This window comes from Pteropus medius, unplaced genomic scaffold (assembly GCF_902729225.1).
Source record: "Pteropus medius unplaced genomic scaffold, Ma_sr-lr_union100, whole genome shotgun sequence".
In the NCBI taxonomy this organism is placed as follows: Eukaryota; Metazoa; Chordata; class Mammalia; order Chiroptera; family Pteropodidae; genus Pteropus; species Pteropus medius.
Window position 1 is genome coordinate 26,189,102 of NW_024349801.1, and position 22,354 is coordinate 26,211,455.

Sequence of the window (22,354 nt, forward strand, 5' to 3'; positions counted from 1 at the left end):
GGCGCCGCAGGGGCCGGGCTGGGGCTGGGCCGCTCCGGCTCTGCGGTCCCGCTCCGCCGCGGGGGTGGTGGCCACCCCCTACACCTCCCCCCCTACTCGTTCTCCAGAGGGATCTCCCACTCTGACTTGGGCAGGGGTGAGGATTCTGAGGGACTGGGTGGAGGGGCGAGTCGATTGCCTCAGCGACGGAAGAAGCTTCTAGTTAGGATGTTTCTCCTATAAGTACTATCTGGCAATTCCGCAGACTCGCCTGAACTGAGGGAGCCATCTTGTCCCTCTCTGTCTCGGTTTTGTATCGTCGTCTCCATCTGTGTCGGGGTGTGTATTATCATTGTCTGGTGCTTTATTTTTATTTTTATTTTTTATTTTTATATCACTGCTTGCCAGGGCCTTAGGCTCCATCCTCGGTTTCCCTGTCCTCATTGCCCCAGGCCCTGGGAGTGCCCTGGAAGGCTGCGCAGTTTTGGAGGGACAGAATGACCTTCCGGCCCTGAGTCCCTGGTGAGTTGTTATTCCGAAGATAGTGGTTGGCTAGTCTCCATCTCTACTGAGTGCAGGACTTGAGTGCAATGAGCTCAGACTGCAGCAAGGGGGATATGAGTAAACCCAGAAAGACCTTCCCAACTACTGGTAATGTGACAGTGAGTTGAGTAACCTTGGGAGACTATGGTATTACTTATCCTAGGGAATTCTCAAAACCGAAGGGGCACCGTTTGAACCAAAGAAGAGGTTGACCCTTCTAAAACCAAAGAACCAGGGGATGGGAAAGAGGACTAAGGAGGCACACGCATTTTATGGCTGTCTGGAACATCCTTGTAAAAATGGTGTGTGCCGTTAGTCTACCTTCATGCATTCCTCATCACGTTTCCACCACCTACTCTGCACTCCAGCTCTTTAACCCAGGACATTGAATCATTCTGTACATGTATGTATGTATCCAAGAGCCTGTCTTTCACGCTAGGGCTCCAGAAGCACTTTTTTTTTTGTCCCATTTGCCTTATATTTTGGGGATGATACAGGATAGACAGCAGCATGTAACCTGATTTGGCAAGGCTATCTGTGAGCCAAATTCTGATCCACTTCCTCTTGGGGAACCGTGAGGAGGATTGGACAGTGTCTATGTGTTAAGGCCTCATAGCAGTCCCTATCATGGAGAATGTGTTGAAGCAAAAATAGTCACAACATTCTGCAGTCAATTTGGACATGGTCCTACCTGAAACTAATATTATATGTCAACTATATCAACAAAATTTGACATGGTCTTAAAGTCCTTTTTGTAGTAGAGAGGGTAAAATAAGGGAGTACTGGCAGAATGTCAGATGAGGTGCCTCACCTTAAATGACACATGAGACAGTGTTCTGCTACACCTCCGCCCCACCATTTGCAGATTCGAATCTGGTAAAAAGCATGGAGAAAAGTGCAGGCCTCCTCTTCTGCAAACAGAAAAGAGTGCCACGCGGAGGCAGAGAGCCAGAATAGGTTGTTAGGAGAAGAAGGGGACTGTGCTATAGTTGCTATAGTTTCCATAGCAACTATAGCACAGAGCCTCAGGATAAGGGTCAGCAGCAGCTAACTAACTACAGACTCTGCTTTCATAAACTCTGACAAAGAGGTTAGACAATAGATATGAATGGAATGGGGATGGGACCACTCACTGATGAGATAGTAAGGGCAGAAATTTGGGCCTATGATCTCAGGTCTTGCTAGAATTGGGTTTTATTAATTAGAGCTGCAAATACAGACTATGATAGTACTAAACTTGCATATATATGCTGGATGAATATTCAGCAGGCTTCTTTTTCCCAAAGGCAGACAATATCATAGAAAAATTGGCTATAGGTATCTCTTAATTACTCCATTCTTTCCTGGTTTACAGTATCTCATCCATTGGGTGATGATACCAGTATCATTATCATATTATTGGAGAATATTTTCAAGTGTCAAGTGGCACATAGCACTGCACAAAGTGCTCTATAAAGAAAACTATGGAGTGTTAGTATCTATGCTCCAGAATTTTACAACTGAAGACAGAAAACACTGATGCACATGTGTATAAAGCATAGAAAGCCTATATACTTTGTATATGAATTGCAAAGCTTATAAAAACCTACTTTGTGTTTAGGAATATTGTGCTGTGGCAGGAGCCTGCTAGTAAAAGAATGCCATTCAAGGACCCTTCCAAGGGGATTATTGCAGACCTGTGATGTGCATGACTGCGAGGCACATGCTGCAGTGCATAGTGGTTATAGAGCCCATTGTAGTATTTCATTTAACTCTTGACCCCTTGGACTGACCAGGTGTGTTGTTTTGGGAAATTTCCTATTCTGTAGTTTCTTCCATACTCTTGTCATGCAACACTGGTAGATACAGTGGTTATAACCAATGCTTTTCAAACTCTTTGTGATGAAAGACGCTTGAATTGTGGAAGGGGTCTCTAAGGATCCACCACTAAAAGAGGAGGTTGGGGGTACAAAAGGAAGGCACTATTATAGTCTCTTTTCTTGAGTGCACACTGGAATGGGCACAAGGCAGAAGATAGTGTATGAAATCAAATACTATGAAAGGTAATTGTAGCCTTGGCTAAGTTTAAGTTAGATGATTCTCAGCCACTGGACCTTTATCAGTTCATAATATACAGTGATAAAATACTCATATTATGCATATGCTTAACAAAGTAGATGAGGGGAATAACAAATGGATGTGGAGAAAAGAAAACCCTGGTGCAGTGTTTGTAGGAATGTAAATTGGTGCAGCCACTATGGAAAACAGTATTGTGGTTCCTCAAAAAATTAAAAACAGAACTACCTTACGACCCAGTTATTCCATTTCTGGGTGTTTATCTAAAGAAAATGAAAACACTAATTTGAAAAGATATGTGTATCCCTATGTTCATTGCAGGATTCTTTATAATAACCAACATATGGAAACAACCTAAGTGTCTATCGGTAGATGAATGGATAAAGAAGATATGATGTGTGTGTGTATTTTATATATACATATATATATACACACATGTATATATATACATATATATATACACATACATACATACATATGTAATACATATATATGGAATACTACTTGGCCATTAAAAAGAAGGAAATCTTGCCATTTGCAACAACATGAATAGACCGTGAGTGCATTATGCTAAATGAAGTAAATCAGACAGAAAAGACAAATATTGTATGATTTCATTTATATGTAGACTCTAAAAAAAGACAAATGAACAAATAAAATAAAGCTCATAGATACAGAGAATAGACTGGTGGTTATTAGAAAGGGGTTGAGGGAGGAAGTGAAATGAGTGAAGAGAGTTAATTGTATAGTGATGGACGGTAACTAGACTTGTGATGACTTGGTTGTGTATACAAAGGTGAAATTGATTATGTTGTATACCTGGAACTAATATAACAACATCTATCAAAATATGAGGGTCATCTTTAATTTTTTTCTGAAAATAGTTTCATATTTGGAATTTAAATTAAATTATTGAAGTTGTCCTCATGAGAAAATCAGAACTTTATTGGAATTAATTATACTCATCTTAAATTATGTGTATGGAGGAGAGGGGGGTACCATAATCCTTTCAATGCTTAAGGTCTCCTTAGGACTTAAGCCAACTCTGATAATTCATAAAGAAAAGATACTGGCTCCTCCATTACTTCTAGACCGATAAATGTCAGTTTTTGGGGAGTTGGGGGTGGGGAAATCTGAGCTCATTTGGCAGAATTCCAGCCTGCTCTGCTGGATTGCATGGTCTCATCAATCAAAATATCTAGAAGGAGCTGTATTCAGCTCAGATTCCCACCCTGTACTCAGTTCTGCCTATAAAGCATTCTTTACATAGAAGAGTGTTGAATTACAGGATTGCTGTGTCAGAAGCTTATCCTTGGCTTTTGGGGAAAATACTATGATCATAATGCATACCAGCAGCCATAGGGTCACCTCTTTGCTGGAACAGCTGGTTTATCTGCAAAGGCACTGAGTAAAATAACCTTTAAAAATGCACTGTGTAAAATAATCTCTAAAAAGGTTAAGATGAAGGAGAAGTCTTTGTTTATTACTAGGTCCGGCTCACAGAGGACGTCCATAATAAATATTTGTTGGATAATTTTCCTAATTATTATTTGTTCACATTAAGTAATGGGAAGAGCAAAGGCACTGGGTTTTACCCTTGCCCTGCAGAGCATTGCAAAGGACAACAAAGAAATTTCCCTTTTATCCTCCCTCCCCACATTCTCCTTTTTTAAGAAACTGATTCCTGAAAGTGAAAAACATTTATGGATACCATTTTCCCTTATCCATTCCATTTGCCTGTGAGACGGAATTTAGTGTTTGGCTGTGGCCTCTGATTCCACCTTTTCCTTTATTCCTTTATTCTGAACAAAGCTATTTCTTACTGAAGGGATCTCTAAGGGTTTTCTTGTGGTGAAGATGATGGTGGTAAAGAGAATCTAAATATAAGTGTATAACTTAGTTTTGAGACCATGACTGTCTGTGAATTAACTTTTGCATTATTTTTTTCAAGATATTCACAGAATAGTTATTTTCCATCAAGAAATGCTTGAATTATTGAAGAAATATTGTTACCTTTATAATATTACTAAATCACAAATACTTTTTCTTTTCCTTCTCATTAGTTCTTTCTTGAAGATCCTTCATAATATGCCCTAACTTCCCTTTCTAACATTACCTCCTGCAAATACCTTGCATTAACTCTTTCATTCAGTCTGTCTGAGCCACTTGCCTTTCCCTCAGTCATTCTTGTACTTTCTGTTTAGGCTCTCTTTTTTTCCTTGAATGCTTTGTTCTCTTCAGTTCTCACCTAGGAATTTATTTACCTTTACCTTTATGACTTGTTTTATTTGTGGAATAAGGTTCCATCTCATTCCACAGAGGACTTAAGGAGTATGATGACCTAACTCAAACACAGCTACTTCTCTGAAACTGCCTCCTTCACTTGCCAACTCTGTGATCTTGGATAAGTGGCTTATCTTCTCTGTGCTTTAGTTTTCTCATCTGTAAAATTGTAATGATAGCACATTGTATTTTGAGGGTTATTTTGTGGGTTAATTAAGTGAGACAATCCCAAATATGCTTAGAACAATGCCTAGAATTCATTTATTTAGTCACTCATTCATTCAGTATTTATTGAGCACTTAATGTGTGGCAGCAAATGGAACACACAAAGATAATAAATAATATGTAAGTTATATAAATATGTCAGAAAGTGATTAGTGCTGTGGCAAAAAAAATAGTGTAAGGATGATTAGGAATGTTGTTGTGGATATGGTAATGAGGAAGAATGATGAAGGGGAAGGAAAGTTTGCAATTTTAAGGAGAGGCCTTATTGAGAAGATAAGGCTTGAACAGACTCAAAGGAAGTAAGTGAGTTAACCATTTGGATATCTGGTAGAGGAGTTTTGTAGGCAGAGAGAATAGCCAGTATAAAGTCCCTAAGGTAGCAGTATGCCTGGTACATTCAAGGAATAGTTGGAGCCCATTGTGGCTGGAACAGAGTAGTGAGACAAAGAACAGGAGATGGGATCAGAGAAATAATAGGGTTCAGATCATGTAGGGCCTTGTAGGCATCAATAGGACTTTGGTTTTTACTCTGAGCAAAATGGGGAACATATGCAGGCTTTTGAGCAGAGGAGTGATATAGTTTGACTTAGATTTTACAGGACCACTTTGGCTGCTGTGTTGAGCACAGACTGTAGAGGCTGTAAGAATAAAAGTGGGAAGCCAGTCAGGGAATTTGCAGTAATCTGGGTGAGCAATGATGTAGCTCGGACCAGAGTGATATCAGTGGAGATGATGAGATTCTAGGCACACAGTATTTTAGAGGTAAAACCAACCTGCTTTCCTGCCTCATTAAATGAGGAATGAGAGAGCAAGTAAATAATGACTCCAAAGGAAAAAAAGTTACCTATAGGAAAAGAGAAGAAACAAATTGTAAAGCAGCCAGAGATGGAAGGTGGACTTTTTTGAATGTATCTTACTTTGTAAATTCGACTTTAGAATCATATAAATGTTGTACATAAGTATAAAACAAAATTAAATCTAAATGACCAATCTAACAAATAACTTGATCCAGAATATATCTTTTAAAATCTCGGAGAGAGGAGGAAGAGGAGGGGGGAGATAGATGGGGTAAAAGGGGTCAAATATGTGGTGACAGAAAGAAATCTATGAACAGTGAACACACAATGCAGTGTATATATGCCTTACTATTGAATTGTAAATTTCAAAATCCTGAAACTTACTGGATTTTGTTAAGCAATGTCTTCATAATAAAAATAAATTTATTAATTTAAAAAATCAAACAACAAAACAAAACAAAAAATAAAATCTACAAACCAGTAAAAAAGACAACCTGATTATAAAGTGAACAATTTGAATGGACTTCCATAAGAGAAGATATATAAATGGCCAATAAGTACATGAAAAAGAGTTCAACATTATTAGTCCTAGGAAAATGCAAGTTGAAACCACAATGTAGTATCATTTAACATCCACAAAATGACAAAAATTAAAAATTAAAAATAATTAAAAGACCAAATGTTAGCAAGGATGTGAAACAAATAGAGCTTTCAAATATTGCTAAAAGAAGTATAAAATGTTATAACCACTTTAGAAAAAGAATTTGTATGTTTCTTAAAAACTTAAACAAACATCAACTCTATGACCTAACAGTTCTACTCCTAAGCATTTACCCAAGAGAAATGAAAACATATGTCCACAAAAAGACTTGTGATAGCTGCTCATAGCAACTTTATTTATAATAGCCAAAACTGGAAAAGACTTAATCTCCATCAATAGGAGAATGGATAAACAAATTGTGGTATTTTCGTGCAGTAGAATGCTACTCAGTGATAAAAAGAAAGTAAAAATATATACAATATAGATAAAAAAAAAAAAAACCCACCAGTATGCTGAACCAAAGAAACAAAACACAAAAAGAATTACTATATTATTTGGTCTCCTGAGAAGTAGCTACCAAAACATGATTAGATGTACAAGAGATTTATTGAGAGAGTATATTGGTTATCTATTATAACTTGGAAACGAACTACTCCAAAATTTAGCATTTTAAAGTAACAAATATTTATTACTTCAGAGAGTTTCTAAGGATCTGAAATGAAGGAGCAAATTAGTTGAGTGGTTTTGGCTTAGGCTTTCACATGTGGTTGCAATAGAGATATTGGTTGGGGTTACAGTAATCTGAAGGCTTAACTGAGTTTGGATGATCTGCTTCCAACATGGCTCACTCACATGGCTATTGGCAGGAAGCCTCAGCTTTTCACCATGTAGGCCTCTCCATAGGTCTACTTGAGTACCCTCATGACATGGCTTCTTCCTGAGCAAGTGAACCAAAAGTGAATAATGAGGGAGCCACGATGCCTAAATGTTATGACATAGTATTGGAAGCTAGACACCATCACTTCTCTCATTCTATTTGTTAGAAGCAAGTCATTAAGTCTAGTCCACTCTCAAGAGGAGGAAAATTGTCTCTTCCTTTTGAAAGGAGTATCAATGAATTTGTGGATATATTTTAAATCATCACAGGGGGGGATCAGGAGAAGGCAGAGAGAGCCTTTAGACCAATATACAGGTCTGATATCTGTGTAAAGGGAGAGGGAAGGAAGGAGGATTGGAAAGGAAGAGTCTTGTCCTACAGCATGGTTCCAAGAAAGGTTTGGCCAGGCTGTTGAAGTCTTCAAGTTGAAGGCACCTGGTGGAGGAATCTTGTATGTCACAGGACTGGATCTACCTTTGTAACCCTGCAATACTCTGGCATTGGCTGGGATCAGCCTGTGGGAAGTGTGGCTTTGGTGCAAAAGGCGGGGTAACTCTACAGTGGCAGCAAGTAGGGTCCTCAGTCACTTATGCTCTCTAAGAAGATTTCAGCGGTGTATTTTCATGGTCACCACAAGTACATACTGTATGAATAAGTTTACATGAAATTCTAGAATGGGCAAAACTTATGTAGTGATAGAAAACAAACAAGTGGTTGCCTAGGGATGGAGAGGGATGGGGATTGATTGCAAAGTGATACAAGGGAACTTTTGTAGGTGATGAAAATGTTTTGTATTTGATTGTGGCGGTGGCTACACACATATATACATTTGCTGAACTCATCAAACTGCATTTAAAATGGGCACATTTTATTGTACATATACAATATATATAAAGTTTACTAAAAACATAGTGAGATATCAGTTCACACTGACAAAACCAAATGTTAGGGAAAATGTGCAGTACTTGAAACTCTCATTGTTAATGGGAGTATAAAATTACACAACCATTTTGGAAAACTGGCAGTTTCTTAAAAGTTAAACAAATACCTATCCTGTGACCCAGCAGTCCTACTCCTGGATATTGACCCAAGAGAAATTAAAATACATGTTCTCAAAAAGACTTATTTATGAATGTTTATAGCACCTTTTTAAAAATAATGGTTCAAAACAACCCAAATATCTACCCATAGGAGAATCAATAAACAAATTGATTGTGGATCATGTGTTTAATTGAATACTACTGAGCAATAAAAAAGAATGAACTGATGCATGCAACAGCATCAATAAATCTCAAAAATGTTATGTTATGCAAAACAGTGAACACAAGAGACTACATACTATATGATTCCATTTATATATAATTGTTGAACAGACAAAACTAGTCTATGGAATAGAAATTAGAATATGGTTGCCATGAAAAACTCTGGAGTGATAAAATGTTTTACATCTTGACTGGTATATGGGTTTCATAGATGTATACATTTGTCAAATTATACAACTAAGAGGTAAGCATTTCATTGTATTTAAATTTTACCTCAATTTAAAAATCAAAAAGAAGCAGTCACTAAAATAAAAAACAATATGAAAGAAATTAACCAGTGTGTTAAATTGATAGAATTATTTCAAATGACTTTAAAATATAGTAATTTACCTGTCTATTAAAAATACTTTTAGTTGTGGTAAAATACATACAAAATTGACCATTTTGACCATTTTTAAGTGTATGAGTTAGTGGTATTAAATACATTCATAATGTTCTGTGACTATCACCACCATCCATCTCCATACCTCCTTCCATCTTGTAAAACTTAAACTCTATACTTATTGAACAATAATTCCCTATTTCTTCCCCCCGCCCCCCACCTCCAGCTCCTGGTAACCACTATTCTGCTTACTTTCTGTCTATGGTTTGACTACTCCAAGTACCTCATTTAAGTAGAATCATATAGTATTTGTCTTTTTGTAACTAGTTAATTTCACTTAGCATAATGTCCTCAAGATTCATCCATGTTGTAGCATATGCCCTAACTGTACATTTTTAATGGTATATACGCTAAGGAAAAAATCACCTGCAAAGAAATGTTAAACTGTTTTCATTAGTCATCTCATTAATAATAATAACACCGGTGATAAATATGTGTGTGTGTACACACACACACACACACACACACACAAATTAGAATAAAGCAAATAAATAAGTTATGTCAATGTTATCAGGAACCAAGATGTTCATTGTAAGAGAAAGAGATAAAAATATAAAATCAAGAAAGTTGGGTAAAATCCCTGAAATCCTAAAATTTAATCAGAAAAAGCCAAATAATGACCAATCCAATAGTAATAAGCATTCCAACCATCCAAGTTGTGGTCTCGAAATGCCATTTACTACTAAAATGAACCAAGGCTTCTTAGAGAAACATCAGATTCCAGATCTGGGGCAAGAAATAAACAAAATGAACCTGGAATATCTTGTTATACCAGAAAGCAAGGACATCAAAGACTACTGGAATCATATCAAAAGGGCTCTGGAGCTAATCTGAAGGGACTTTCACAGTCCAAAGATGGGACAATATACATTTCAAATATACATAACAGCAATGGATTGAAGCACACCAAATGTGTTAAAATCCATGAGTTCATAGTGATATTAAAACAAAATTTTCATTAGTCTGGCATATTTTTGAATATGCCAGAGAACCTCATTATTTAGAGAACTATTCTCTATTATATAGAGAAACCCCAACTCGTTATTTTGAAAACCAGTTAAATCAAAGGAAAGAAGTAAGCATTTATCTTGACTTTCCTTAGGTAATCAAATATTTAATGAAGGGAGAGTTCTTTATAGAAGAATTCCAGCTAATTAATGAAGACAGTATGTTAAAATTAGAATATCATTATTTTGCAGCCCAGACTGAAATAATGCAGCTAGGTAATGATTACCAATGATTGCTAAACTATCAAGTAAAAATTAATCAATTGAAACAATTAGTTGTAACAAAACAAAAATACATTCAACCAGATGTTGTATATTTCCTGATGTGATACAATAGAAAGTATATACACTTATGAAGTATTTTTGCCAAAAAAAGAAAAAAGGAACATAAATCTGAACAGGTATATCTAACTGCCCATTTATAGAAAATAAAAAGGGACAAACAAATACATTAAATGACACCATAGGGATGCAACCAGAAAAATCCACAATATTGGATATTTTACAGAACAAATAACCTGGTTTCATCAACAAATAAATTGCATGGATTAAAGGAGGGAGAATTTATAGATTAAAAGAGACCTGAGGTAAGTATTATCCAAATGCAATGTGTAAACCTTGTTTGGAATTGTAAAAAATAAAAATTATAAGATAACTGGAGAAATTTGAACACTATATATTTGATAACATTAAAAAATTGCTGTCAATTTTCTTTGTGTTGATGTTTTAAAAATTCTCTATTTTTTAGAAATATACATACCAATATTTATGGAGAAAATTATGTGATGCCTGGGATTTGCTTAGAAATAATCATTTGGGGGAAGTGGATAGGGATATAGGTTGGGCATTTGTTGGTAATTGTTGAAGTTGGATGATTAGTACACGGGTTATTTTTTTCTGGTAAAGAAAAAAGAATGTCTCCAAACTTTTGTTATAAGCAACAGGAAGGTTGCAGTTGCCATCCACTGAAATGGGGAAGGGTGCAGGTTGAGCAGGTTTGGTAGAAAAGATGAGTTCAATTCTAAGCATGTTGAGTCATAGATGTCAACTGGACTCTCAAATGTTTCGAGATATTGAATAGACAGTTAGATACATAAGTTTGGGATTTGGTAGAGAGGACTGGGCCAGAGATACACAGTTGGGAGTCATTGGCATATTGATGGTAGTTACAGCAATGAGACTGGATGAGATCAAGAAAGGAGCAAGGGTAAACAGCTTAAAACATAGTACATGCACAATAAATACTCGTTATAACCACATGACTACAATTCTTTCTTTTGATTTCTTTCTCTTCTGAACTCCTACAGCACTTTTATTATATTTTGTATTATAGTTATTGTATACATACATGTCTTATCTACTCTGTAAGTTCCCTGATGGTAGGAACTAAATCTTAATCATTTTTATACATTGTTCCCTCTCCAGCACCATGGAGCCAGAATGATGCCTTGCACATAAGTGAATTGAAATTAATAAACGAATTTGTTTGTGAAGAAATTTTGGTTAGGGCTGTGGATTTTCAGGCTTTAGGTTCATGAAACTTCCTATGTTGATGGGCTGTATTTGAGCAGGGCCAAGATGTGTTCTTGTTCTAGCCAACCAGTTAGCACACTAGCCCTGTACAGCCTAGATCAGTTTTTGGGATCTAACCCTACGCAAGACACTGCAAAGGGGAAATGGGTGAGGTGACTCGGAATAGAGTAGAGGGAGATATGAAATAGTGACATAGGAGTAGGATATAAAACTAGGCACTCTGTGCATGTGACTTTATGTACACGTACTTATCTCAGAAGATGAGTAAACATTTCATGGCTCAGCCAATAATGCATGAGTAAGAATTGGCTTGGTGTCCTTGTCCACTGAACTGTTTTATGGTCTTAGGTTTCTCAGTCCCAGAACATAAAAACTCCCTTCTCTCCACTGGGACTTAGGAGTTCAGGAGTAGCTAGTTTTTTTGTTTTTGTTTTAATCTGCAAGGTGAACTTTTCTCACCTTCTACCTTCCTGGCTCTGATTCCTGGAAGTTTCCAAAGGCTCTAAGAATATTTCTTTTCTTACTCTCATCCTATTCCTATGTTGGGTACCAGGTAAACTTTCCTTGTAGTTTTGCTTAGTACCAAATCCTGCTCAGCTCCAATCTTGGATAATTTGATACCACTCTCTTTATTTTCCCTTTTTACATAATCACAGTATAATTATCAAGATTGGGAAAATAACATTGATTCAATACTACTATGAAATCTACAGACCTTATTCAAATACCACCAGTGCTCCAATTAGAGTTCTTTATAGCAGGATGGAAACCAAGTTCTTATCCAGGATTCAGGTCTGGATTACATGTTGCATTTGTTTTTTTCTCCTTAGTGTCCTCAAATCAGAAACAGTTCTTTGTCATCTCGATGTTGGCATTTCTCCCCGTCCTGTCTCCCTCTCCCTCTCCTTCTCCCTTTCTCTTTCTTTGAAGAATATGGGCGACTTATTTGTAGAATCAATTTGAGTTTACCTGATGTTTCCTCATGACCAGATTCAGGTTATAAATTTTTGGCAGGAATAAAATTAAAGTGATGTTGTTTCCTTCTCCGTGTGTCACAGCAAGTGACACATGATGGCATTTTATCCCATTATTGGTGATGTTAACTGAGGTCACTTGGTTAAGTTACCATATTTTTTTTTACTGCAAATTTACTACTTTCTGTTTGTAATAATTCCATGCATTTTAAGGAGATAGTTTGAGACCATGTAAATCCCTCTTTTGCACCACATTAATAGTTTTAGCATCGATTATATTTATTTTAAATTATTTTTATTGAAATACATAACGCATATAAAAGAGTGAATAAAATATAAGTGTACAAATGTATGAATTATAAATAGTATAGCTGTTTAATGCCTCTGATAATAAAAATAGAAGATTTCCAAGCACTTTACTTGGCTCTTTAAGAATAACAAATCCTCTATTCCCCCTAAAATTAACCACCAGTCCTGACTTTTATTGCAATCATGTCATTATTCTTTTATGATCTAGGCATGCACCTCTAAATATTAAAAGTAGTTTTATCTCATTAAAACATTTTTATTATAGTAAAATATGTATAACATAAACTTTGTCATTTTAAACGTTTTTAAGAGTATTGTTCAGCGACATTACATACATTCACATTGTTTTGCAACCATCATCACCACCCATCTTCAGAACTTTTTCATCATCCCTACTGGAACTCTGTACTCATTAAAAAATAACTCTTTATCCCTCCCTCCTCCCAGCTTCTGGAAACCACTGTCCTACTTTCTGTCTCTATGTTTTTGCCTACTCTAGGTACTTCACACAAATGGGATGATACAATTTCGGTTAGCATAATGTTTTCAAGATTCATCCGTGTTGTAGCATGTTAGTACCACTCTTGATTCTTATCCTGTAGTACTGGCTTCAAGGAAGTTAGGGACTGGGAAAAAATGCTGAGAGGGAGGAGGAGAGCCAGGAACTCTGAAGTCACAGGATGAGAATTTTTAAGGAGGAGAGAATCGGTAACACTATCATACATTACAGAGATCAAAACTAATAACATGTTTTGACAAGACACTTTCAGAATCGGTTATTAGACAAACATTTTTAGAGTAACTGCTTTGTGCCTGGAATTGTGCTAGGCACTAGATTTATGGAGGTTAAAGCCAGATTGCAAAGCATTACTGGGTTACTGGTATGGAGAAACGGAATTTGGAGAGAAGGAAAAAAGAAGTGCCGAGAGCTTGATAGAGAAGTGGTGTGGAGGGGAGATGCTACTAGGATGTGGAGATTTGCATACATCTGTGAGAAGAAGGAATAAGCCAGAGAAGGGAGAATGGCAGGCTCTATCAATTTTCAGACAGACAAGGATTCCATTCTTTTCTCCCTTCATACCACAACTTTCTGTTTCTAACTCTGTTTCCAGGTAAAGGGCTCCTGATGGAGTTAAACTCTTTGGATTAAACATTTGAAAAAGTGGAAGGGAGAAAACTGCAGCTAATACTGCAGTCACAATTGTGCTTGGTATCCTGTATTTGGGGGAGACAGGTTGAGAAGGGGGCTTACAGCTGATTGGTTGCCTGGAAAGGGGTAGCAGTGGGCTGCCTTGCTGGGGTTCTAGTGTTGTGCCTCTAGGGCTTTATGTGTACTTGGGTGTAGCAAAGTCAGGGAGCTCTAGAAAGGTTCAAAAAGTGGGTTAAAATGAATAAGGAGGAAAAACAAAATGTGATATATACATACAATGGGATATTATTCATCCTTAAAAAGGAAGGAAATCCAGACACATGCTATTAAAATTACAACGCAGATGAACCTGAGGATATTACACTAAGTAAAATAAGTCAGACACAAAAGGACAAATATTGCATGATTCCATTTGTATGAGGTATCTATCTAGATTAGTCAAATTCATAGAGACAAAGTAGAATGGTGGTTACCAGGGCCTGGAGGGAGAAGGGAATGGGGAGTCATTGTATAATGGAACAGAGTTTTAATTTGAGAAGACAAAAAATTCTGGAGGTAGGTGGTGGTGATGGTTGCATAACATTGTAAATGTACTTAATGCCACTGAACCATACACTTAAAAATGGTTAAAACGGCATATTTCATGTTTTGTATATTTTACCACACCAAAAAAAATTAATAAGAACAATGTGGCAAAATATTAACAATGTATTGATCTAGGTAAAGGGTTTATGAAAGATTGTACATTTTTTTTTATTATACTATTTTTGCAACTTCTCTGTTGCTCTGAAAATTTTTTCTAAATAAAAATTTTACTTAAAATTAACAGGAGGGAGTTCTACAGAGAGACCAGTTGGGATAGTTTTCCCTGCAGGTACCTACAACTCTATCAGCCTAGTGCTAGGAAGTTAACGTAGTATCATGGGCAATGATTTGACTACCTTAAGTAATTTGCTTTCACATTTTAATTATATCATCACTTCTTTGTTGACAACTTCTTCATAAGGATGAGGAGTTGACAGTTTACAGTTTCTCCTCTATTTTCTTCATATTATTTTAATTATGGATTCTTAGAACATTAGAGATACACATATTCAGTATTAAAATAAAAATACATTCTAAAACAAAACAAGTTTTATGTTAACTGTTTTGCCATTTCTTTGTCACTGCTCCTCCTCAATTATGAATATATGGAACTTCTGCAGTTAGACTGGGCTCAAATTCTCTCTTTCTTGCCAGCTCTGAGACATTGGACAAATTATCTCATGTCTCTAAACCTTAGTGTACTCATCTGTAACCCTGAAAGAGTTATGAGACTTATTGGTGAGATAACAAATGTAAAACAGAGCACAATATCTGCCACATGGTAAAAATGTAATACATGTTATTAATTATATCATTGGTATATGACTGAATATGATTATATAGGTCCAAGTGCAACAGATCAGAATCTATTATATGTTAAATATAAGTCAGTATGTAATACTTTAATATTGCAATTTGAAGGGAATATATAATAACATCATTAAATTCAGTGCTTGTCATATCCTCAGTAAAGTTCTCTGCCACTGAGCTCCTAAACTATGAGTTTCCAGAGGAAAACCATGAAGCAAATGTAAAGGGTAGTAAATTGTTTCTGTGAGGTAAGATTAAACTATTTGGGCTTCTTTTGCTTAGAAAAGTCTGTGAGGAGACCTCAGGAAAAGATTAAGTATATAGCATTTATGTTTATTGTTTGATTGGTTGAAATATACTATGGAATTATTAGTCCTGATGAGATGATCCCAGCCTTATGAGAATTTATCCAGGTTTTAAAATTACCAATTAAAGACATTGTGAGAGGAAGTAGCTTTAAGCTCTAGAATAAAGGATTTAGTTTACTTGATTAGGAAAAAAAATTGCTGGCAATGAGATTTGCTAAAATTTAAAGTGAGTTAACACAGGATGGAATTTTCATGTCTGGGAGGACTTTAGAGCTACCTTTCTATCTTACGTAAAAAGATGCACCTGTAGATAGGTAGCTGTGCTGATGGTCCTTTGAAGTTTTAGAGTCAATAAAGGCCTTTACTTCACTTAACTGCAATCAGTTACAGCCTCAGTGGGTAACCACCTTGCCTGTGTAATTTAATGATTTGTCATACTGCCTAACAAGGAATTCAGTTTTTCTTCATTTTTTTTAAGGCTCTTATTTAGCAATGAGAATAGCTCAGGTACATTTATTTATTTTTAGCCATGTTTATCAAGGTTTAATTTCCTCTTTTTAGTGTATAGTTTCATGAGTTTTGACAAATACATACAGTTTGACAAATAATCATGAAGCCTATTTGTGTCTTGCTTCGGAGGTGGAAATATAATAGCGGGATAGGATAGCAAAAATATAGTGACTTATGGGGGATTTTTATGGGAATCAAGGTCCTGATTTGCCCCACAACAGGACCTGGTTGTTTGTGCCCTCTCAAATCGAGCAGATGAATTCACTTTGTCTACCCAGTGTAGTTAATAGTGACCTGACCTGGTCCTTTTAGGATTAAATTTATTTGGCCATCTGTCTTCTGCAGCATTAGGAGTGGAGGAAGAGAGTAGTCAATTATAAAGGATTTTAAGATGAAGAAGTGAGATGTGTCTCTGTGTGTGTTCCATTACATTTTGGCCCACTAAAAAAACATTCTGGGGACTCTAATTATATTCTAATTATAGCAACGATAGATTCTGGATTTTTCAGGAAAGTTTCATTTCAGAGAGTCTGTCTTTTTTTTCCCCATAAGTAGCATGAACTCAGATGATATTGGTTTAGAAACTATAATCATTGTAATTTATAACAGCAGGGAGAAGATTGGTTGGTAGGAAGCTCCACTTCAGCTTAGTTTATATCAAGTACTGAATTGGGCATTGACAGAATGGGAGAATCATGATCGGGCTGTGCCTAAGTCATTCTGAGTCTGGGGTAGAGAGAAAACTACCTCTTATTGAATACCTACTATGCATATGGTTGGGAGAGGGCTAGGTGCTTTCCTTATTGCCAGCTGCTCTGGCTAGAATTCCATCCCAGTTCCAAACACTTAAAAAAACAAAACAAAACCCAAACCAACAACATATTCCTCATGGGGCCAAGTTCATTAATACAAGTCACAGCTGCCACATCTCTTATAAGACCCTGGCACCATAAGTAGCATAACAGATTCTTAGGGCTTGGAGGGATCTTTGAGGTCGTCTAGTTAAAGGGGCAGCAGCTGTTCTCTTCACGAAGTCTGAGAATCACCGTGCTGAATTCTCTCAACTGAGAGGTGCAAAAAATATCTGGGGCTATAGTCTTTGTAGGCTACAATTCCATAAAAGATAGGACAACGAGAAGCAAATGTAAAGCTTGAATTACGTTCCAGACAGGATAGGGCAATGGAAAAAAATGTGGTTCATTGGGGTCCTCAGACAATGTAAAGAGGTGGGGGCGGGAGAGAAAGAACTGGCAGAGATGGAATGTGAGGCTCTTGAAGTCAGGTAGGGGCCCACAAAACAGAACCTGACTGACACAGGTAACCCCCGGAGAGCCCTCCCTCTCTTCAGTTTCACCAGCTCTGGGGTACTAGCCATCCTGAATCCTCTTCTTTGCCCTTTTATTAGAAAGCCGGGAAACCCTCTCCTTTTCCATGGAAGAGGATGAGAGTGCATGAACGATGAAAAACAGGTCTTTTTTCCTTATGTCTGAGTAATGAAACAAAACAATTGTCCTGGAGGCAAGGGAATATATTTCACGCCCTCTCAAGGTCCCTTCGGTTCAAGGATACTGTCATTCTGGGGCTCTACAAGGGGGAGGGCCCGCAACGTCCATGCTGCCATGGAAACACGCTGCTGTGTTCCTTTTTCTTACGTGGGGCGGGGCACGGTGCCTCAGCCACCAATAATCCACAGGATTTCTTGAGTGGCAGGCAGCGACAGCGAATGGGCAAGCTGATACTGCGTGACGCGCGGGAAAAGGAGGAGTTCGAGGCTGGTGGCGGCGGTGGCGACAGCATCGACCTGGGGATAGAGCTGGAGGGACCTGGGGATCGTGCAGAGACCTCTAGCTCGAGCGCGAGGGACCTCCCACTGGGATGCCTGGTACTGTATGGAGAAAAGTCGGGGCTCAGTCAGCTCTGAAGGCTAAGGTTTCGGGTCTGAAGGGATGGCTGACCGGAGGGGGCGGGGTGGCAAGCATGGCGGCGGTGACTGGGAAAGGGTTGGAGGGCCCTGAGGAGGGGGTGGGGAGAAGCAGGAGGCTGGGTGTCGTGAAAGCGAGGCAAGCTTCCAATGGGTCAAGCAGCAGAGATTACAAAGCAGCCTTTTGGGGGTGGTACAGGCGCCAGAAGGACGTAGGGAGAGTTGTGGGGGGATGGAAAAAGGGGCGGGAAGAATAGAGGTTAGGAAGGAGGGGAAAGGGTGTCTACGGGAAGGTGGTAGAAAAAGAGAGGGAGGAGGATAGGCAGGCAGATTGTAAATAACGAGGAAATTGGGTTTTTGGAGGTATAATAGGGAAGAGCTTGCAAGATTATAAATATAGTAATGTTCTAATTGAAAGAGCTCTAGACTAGTCTCCTTTCCCAGCTCCTGTACTTCCTGCCCCAGTATTTAAGCTTAAACTGAGTGAAGAAGGCTAGTAGGTTACATAGAACTGATCTTTTGTTTTTCCATTCCAGGGGAGCAGATGGACCCTAGTGGAAGTCAGTTGGATTCAGATTTCTCTCAACAAGACACTCCTTGCCTGATAATTGAAGATTCTCAGGCTGAAAGCGAGGTTCTAGAAGATGATTCTGGTTCTCACTTCAGTATATTATCTCGACACCTTCCTAATTTGCAGACGCACAAAGAGAATCCTGTATTGGTGAGTGATATCTTGTTTGGAAATGATTGAGCAGGTTTTTTTTCCTAATCTAGACCAATCTGCAGCCATAAGTACTTAGGAGATCACTATCTTTTGGATAAAGTTAGTTAGGAAAATGAAAATATGTTCAAGAAAAATATGTCTCATTTTGGGTTATTTCATATATAGGGGGGTATTTATATATGTATATTTTCTAGGATGTTGTGTCCAATCCTGAGCAACCAGCTGGAGCAGAACAAGGAGACAGTAATAGCGGATTCAATGAACATCTGAAAGAAAACCAAACTTCAGGTGAGGTGTTTAAAGCTCTCAGTCCCTTTTGCAAGGATGCACTTGTTAGAACTGAGTGGATTTAAACATTATGTGGTTGTGGCGAATGTATGTAAAGAAGGCTAGCACAGTATCTTGGTGCATATAGTAAGCGCTCAAAACGTTAGTTTTCTATAATTCCTGTATGGGGTATAGCTTATTAGATTGGTACTGTCTACATTCCTGAATTTGTATTAAAGTTTAGTGGTAAATAAATGCTTTTTGTGCTAATATCCAATTATGTTTTTCAGATCCTATGGATTCTTCTCATTTGGATACATGTGGTTCCATCAGTCAGGTCATTGAACAATTACCTCAGCCAAATAGGACAAGCAGGTATACTAGTGTTTGAAGGAATTTATTACATTTATTATGGATCAATTCTTTTATCTGTATCTTTGCCTCATCCCAAGGATAAAGGGATGAATCTTATATTTGTGAATTAGGGAGTGGGATTTGAGGATTGTGTTAGTACCGATAGCTGGAATCTCTTTTGTGAAGGTAATAACATTTTTTATACCTACATTATGTAGATTATGATCTATCTTGTGCATGTGAAACAAAATAAGCATTTCTCATTCTTAGCATAGATGTGACTTAGTGGAAAAAAAAAATCAGTAAATATTTAGATATATTATCAAAGCTGTTAGGCATGCTTTCCACCAACCAACCAAAGTACCTCATCAGTTTTAGATGCAGAATATTTAATTTATACCCTAAACTATTCATTTTTACTTTGTCTTATGTATATCTTTACATTAGCCATTCATTGAATTTGTCTCCTACGTTAGACACTAGGTTGGATTTTTTTGTTGTTTTGAGAGTTCTTTACATAGTCAAGATAGTAATCCCTTGTAGGGTATGTGTTTTGCAAATATTTTCTCCTATTCTGTAGTTTGTCTTTTCATCTTCCTCAGAGGGTTTTCCACAGAGTAGGTTTTTAGTTTTGATGAGATCTGTTAAATATTTTTAACAGAGTAATATAAATACATAGTTTATTTTAAAAAGAGCTTATAATGAAAAGTAAAGAGTTCTTTCCCATCCTTAGTTTCTTTTCACAGAGGCAACTCTTTTAAAGTGTTTGTGTTTTTACTTCCTCGGGAGATTATCTTCCTAGCTTTTAGTACTATTGTATAACTAAGTAACACTATTATACTGCCGTTTCTTGTTTTATCAGATTAAGACAATTGAGTTCCATAATTAAAGATTTAACTCACAAGACACTCCCAATTTTTGTAATAATTATTTTAGTTCTTTTATTGTCTACTTTTATACTTCTAAATAGTGTATTTAAACCTGTGTTTTCTTCTGTCAGCTTTAGATAGTGGAGAAGAGTTTAACAATACTATTTTTTGTCTGTAATCTGGTGTATTTCAAGCCTCTTCCGATTTACCTCATTCTACAAATATTTATTATTTCCTGTATGTCAAGCATTATTGAGTTTTGGGGATACAAATTGATGAGAAGAGAAAAATCCTAGACCTTAATGTAGCTTACATTCTTGTATGGGATATGGAAATACATGATAAATAAGTAAAAGATACAGTATGTTAGACATTCATAAGGGCTGAAGAGAAAAATAAAACGGGATTGGAGATGTTATAGGATTTGCAAGTTTAGCTAGGGTGACTTAGGGAATGCTTCACTGTTGTGACATTTGATTAAAAATCTTGAGTAATCATCTCTGCTGTTATCTGGCATAAGTGAATAGTGAGTGCAAAGGCCCTGAGGCATGAACATGCCTGGAATATTTGAGAACTGGAAAGGAGGTTAGCATGATTGGAGTGGAGTGATTGAGAGGAGAGGGAGAAGAGGTCAGAGAAGTAAAAGGGAGACCAGAATATGTAAGGCCTTATGGGTCACTGTGAGGAATTTGGCTGTTACTCTTAGATAGGAAGGCATTTAAGAGTTTTGAGCAGAGTTAGATTTTAACAGGATCACTCTGGCTGCTGGATCAAGAATAGACTAAAGGATATGTAATTTTTATTTCTTGATTATACCTCAATAAAGCTGAGAAAAAATAAAAATAAAATAAGCTTTTTAAATAAAATAATAATAAAAAATATACTTAAAGCAAAGCAAAGGCAGAGGCGGGAAGATCAACTAGGAGACTATTGAAATTATTTGGGCAAGATAGGACAGTGGCTAGACCAGAGTAGAAGTGGAGAGAGTCAGAGTAGAAGTGGAGAGAGTATTGAGATTCTAGGTTTTTGAAAATAGGATTCAAAGACAGTTTGGATGTTGAATACGAGAGTAAAGAAGGAAGTAACAGTGATTCCATGTTTTTGGTTTGGTAACTAGTAGAATGGAGTTGCTACTGATTGAGATGGACTGCAAGAGAAGGTCAGTTTTAGACATGTTACAGTTGAGCTGCCTTTTCAATTACCAGTTGGAGGACATTGAGGATATGCAAATCTGGAGCTCAGGGGGAAGGTCTAAGCTGGAGATTTAAATTGCAGAGTCATACGCATATGGATGCTATTCAAAGCCATGAGTCTGGATAAGATCACAAAGGAGGTGAGTGTGGGTGGAGAAAAGATCCAAGGGCTCACTGGGCCTACCAGCATTCAGAGGTCAGGACATGAATAAAACCACCAGAAGAGACTGAGGAAGATCCAAGATGTGTGGTTTGTTTTGTCTTTCATTGCTTTCTCACTTTTTGTCATATTTGTTCTTGGACTTTCTTTCCCTATATTTCCCAAAGTCATGCATCTGGTCCTTCCATTATGTAGGTAATGTTCTGTAGTTGGCCTTCGAACAACATGGGTTTGAACTACGTGGGTTTGCTTATATGTGGATATTTTTCAATTAATATACATTGGGCCCTCCCTGTCCCCGGTTTTGCATTTGCAGGTTCAGCCAACTGCGAATGGAAAACAGTATTTTTGATCTGTGGTTGGGGAGCCATGGATGTGGAGGACTGACTGTATGCATTTTTCTATACTATTTTATATAACGGACTTGAACATCCGTGGATTTAGTTATCTGCAGGGGTCCTGGAACCAATCCCCTGCAGATCCCAAGGGGTGACTGAAGTTTTGAGCGTGTCAAAGTTATACATGGATTTTGAACTATGTGGAGGTCGGCGCCCCTTCCCAGTGTGTTGTTCAAGGGTCAACTATATTTTATTTTGTGAAATTTAGTTCTTTTTCTTGGATAATGGTCCCCAATTTTACAAATTAAAATTTTCATATCTTTTATGCTTAAGTTATG

General features: G+C 37.3%; 1 protein-coding gene across 8 annotated transcripts in view; it reads left to right on the plus strand.

The window, feature by feature from the left end:
- Positions 1 to 2: 2 nt before the first annotated feature.
- The window catches only part of TP53BP1 (tumor protein p53 binding protein 1), an 81,422-nt gene continuing 59,070 nt past the window's right edge, over positions 3 to 22,354 (plus strand). For 7 of the 8 annotated variants that reach the window (XM_039888308.1, XM_039888313.1, XM_039888311.1 and 4 more), the window contains exons 1-6: positions 3 to 136; positions 388 to 501; positions 17,901 to 18,072; positions 18,648 to 18,832; positions 19,030 to 19,123; positions 19,393 to 19,477. In XM_039888308.1, coding sequence (XP_039744242.1) covers positions 18,066 to 18,072; positions 18,648 to 18,832; positions 19,030 to 19,123; positions 19,393 to 19,477 — 371 coding nt within the window. In that variant the 5' untranslated portion in view covers positions 3 to 136; positions 388 to 501; positions 17,901 to 18,065. Of the gene's footprint in view, positions 137 to 387; positions 502 to 17,883; positions 18,073 to 18,647; positions 18,833 to 19,029; positions 19,124 to 19,392; positions 19,478 to 22,354 lie in introns of those variants that run through there. The other variant, XM_039888309.1, reaches the window with a different exon arrangement.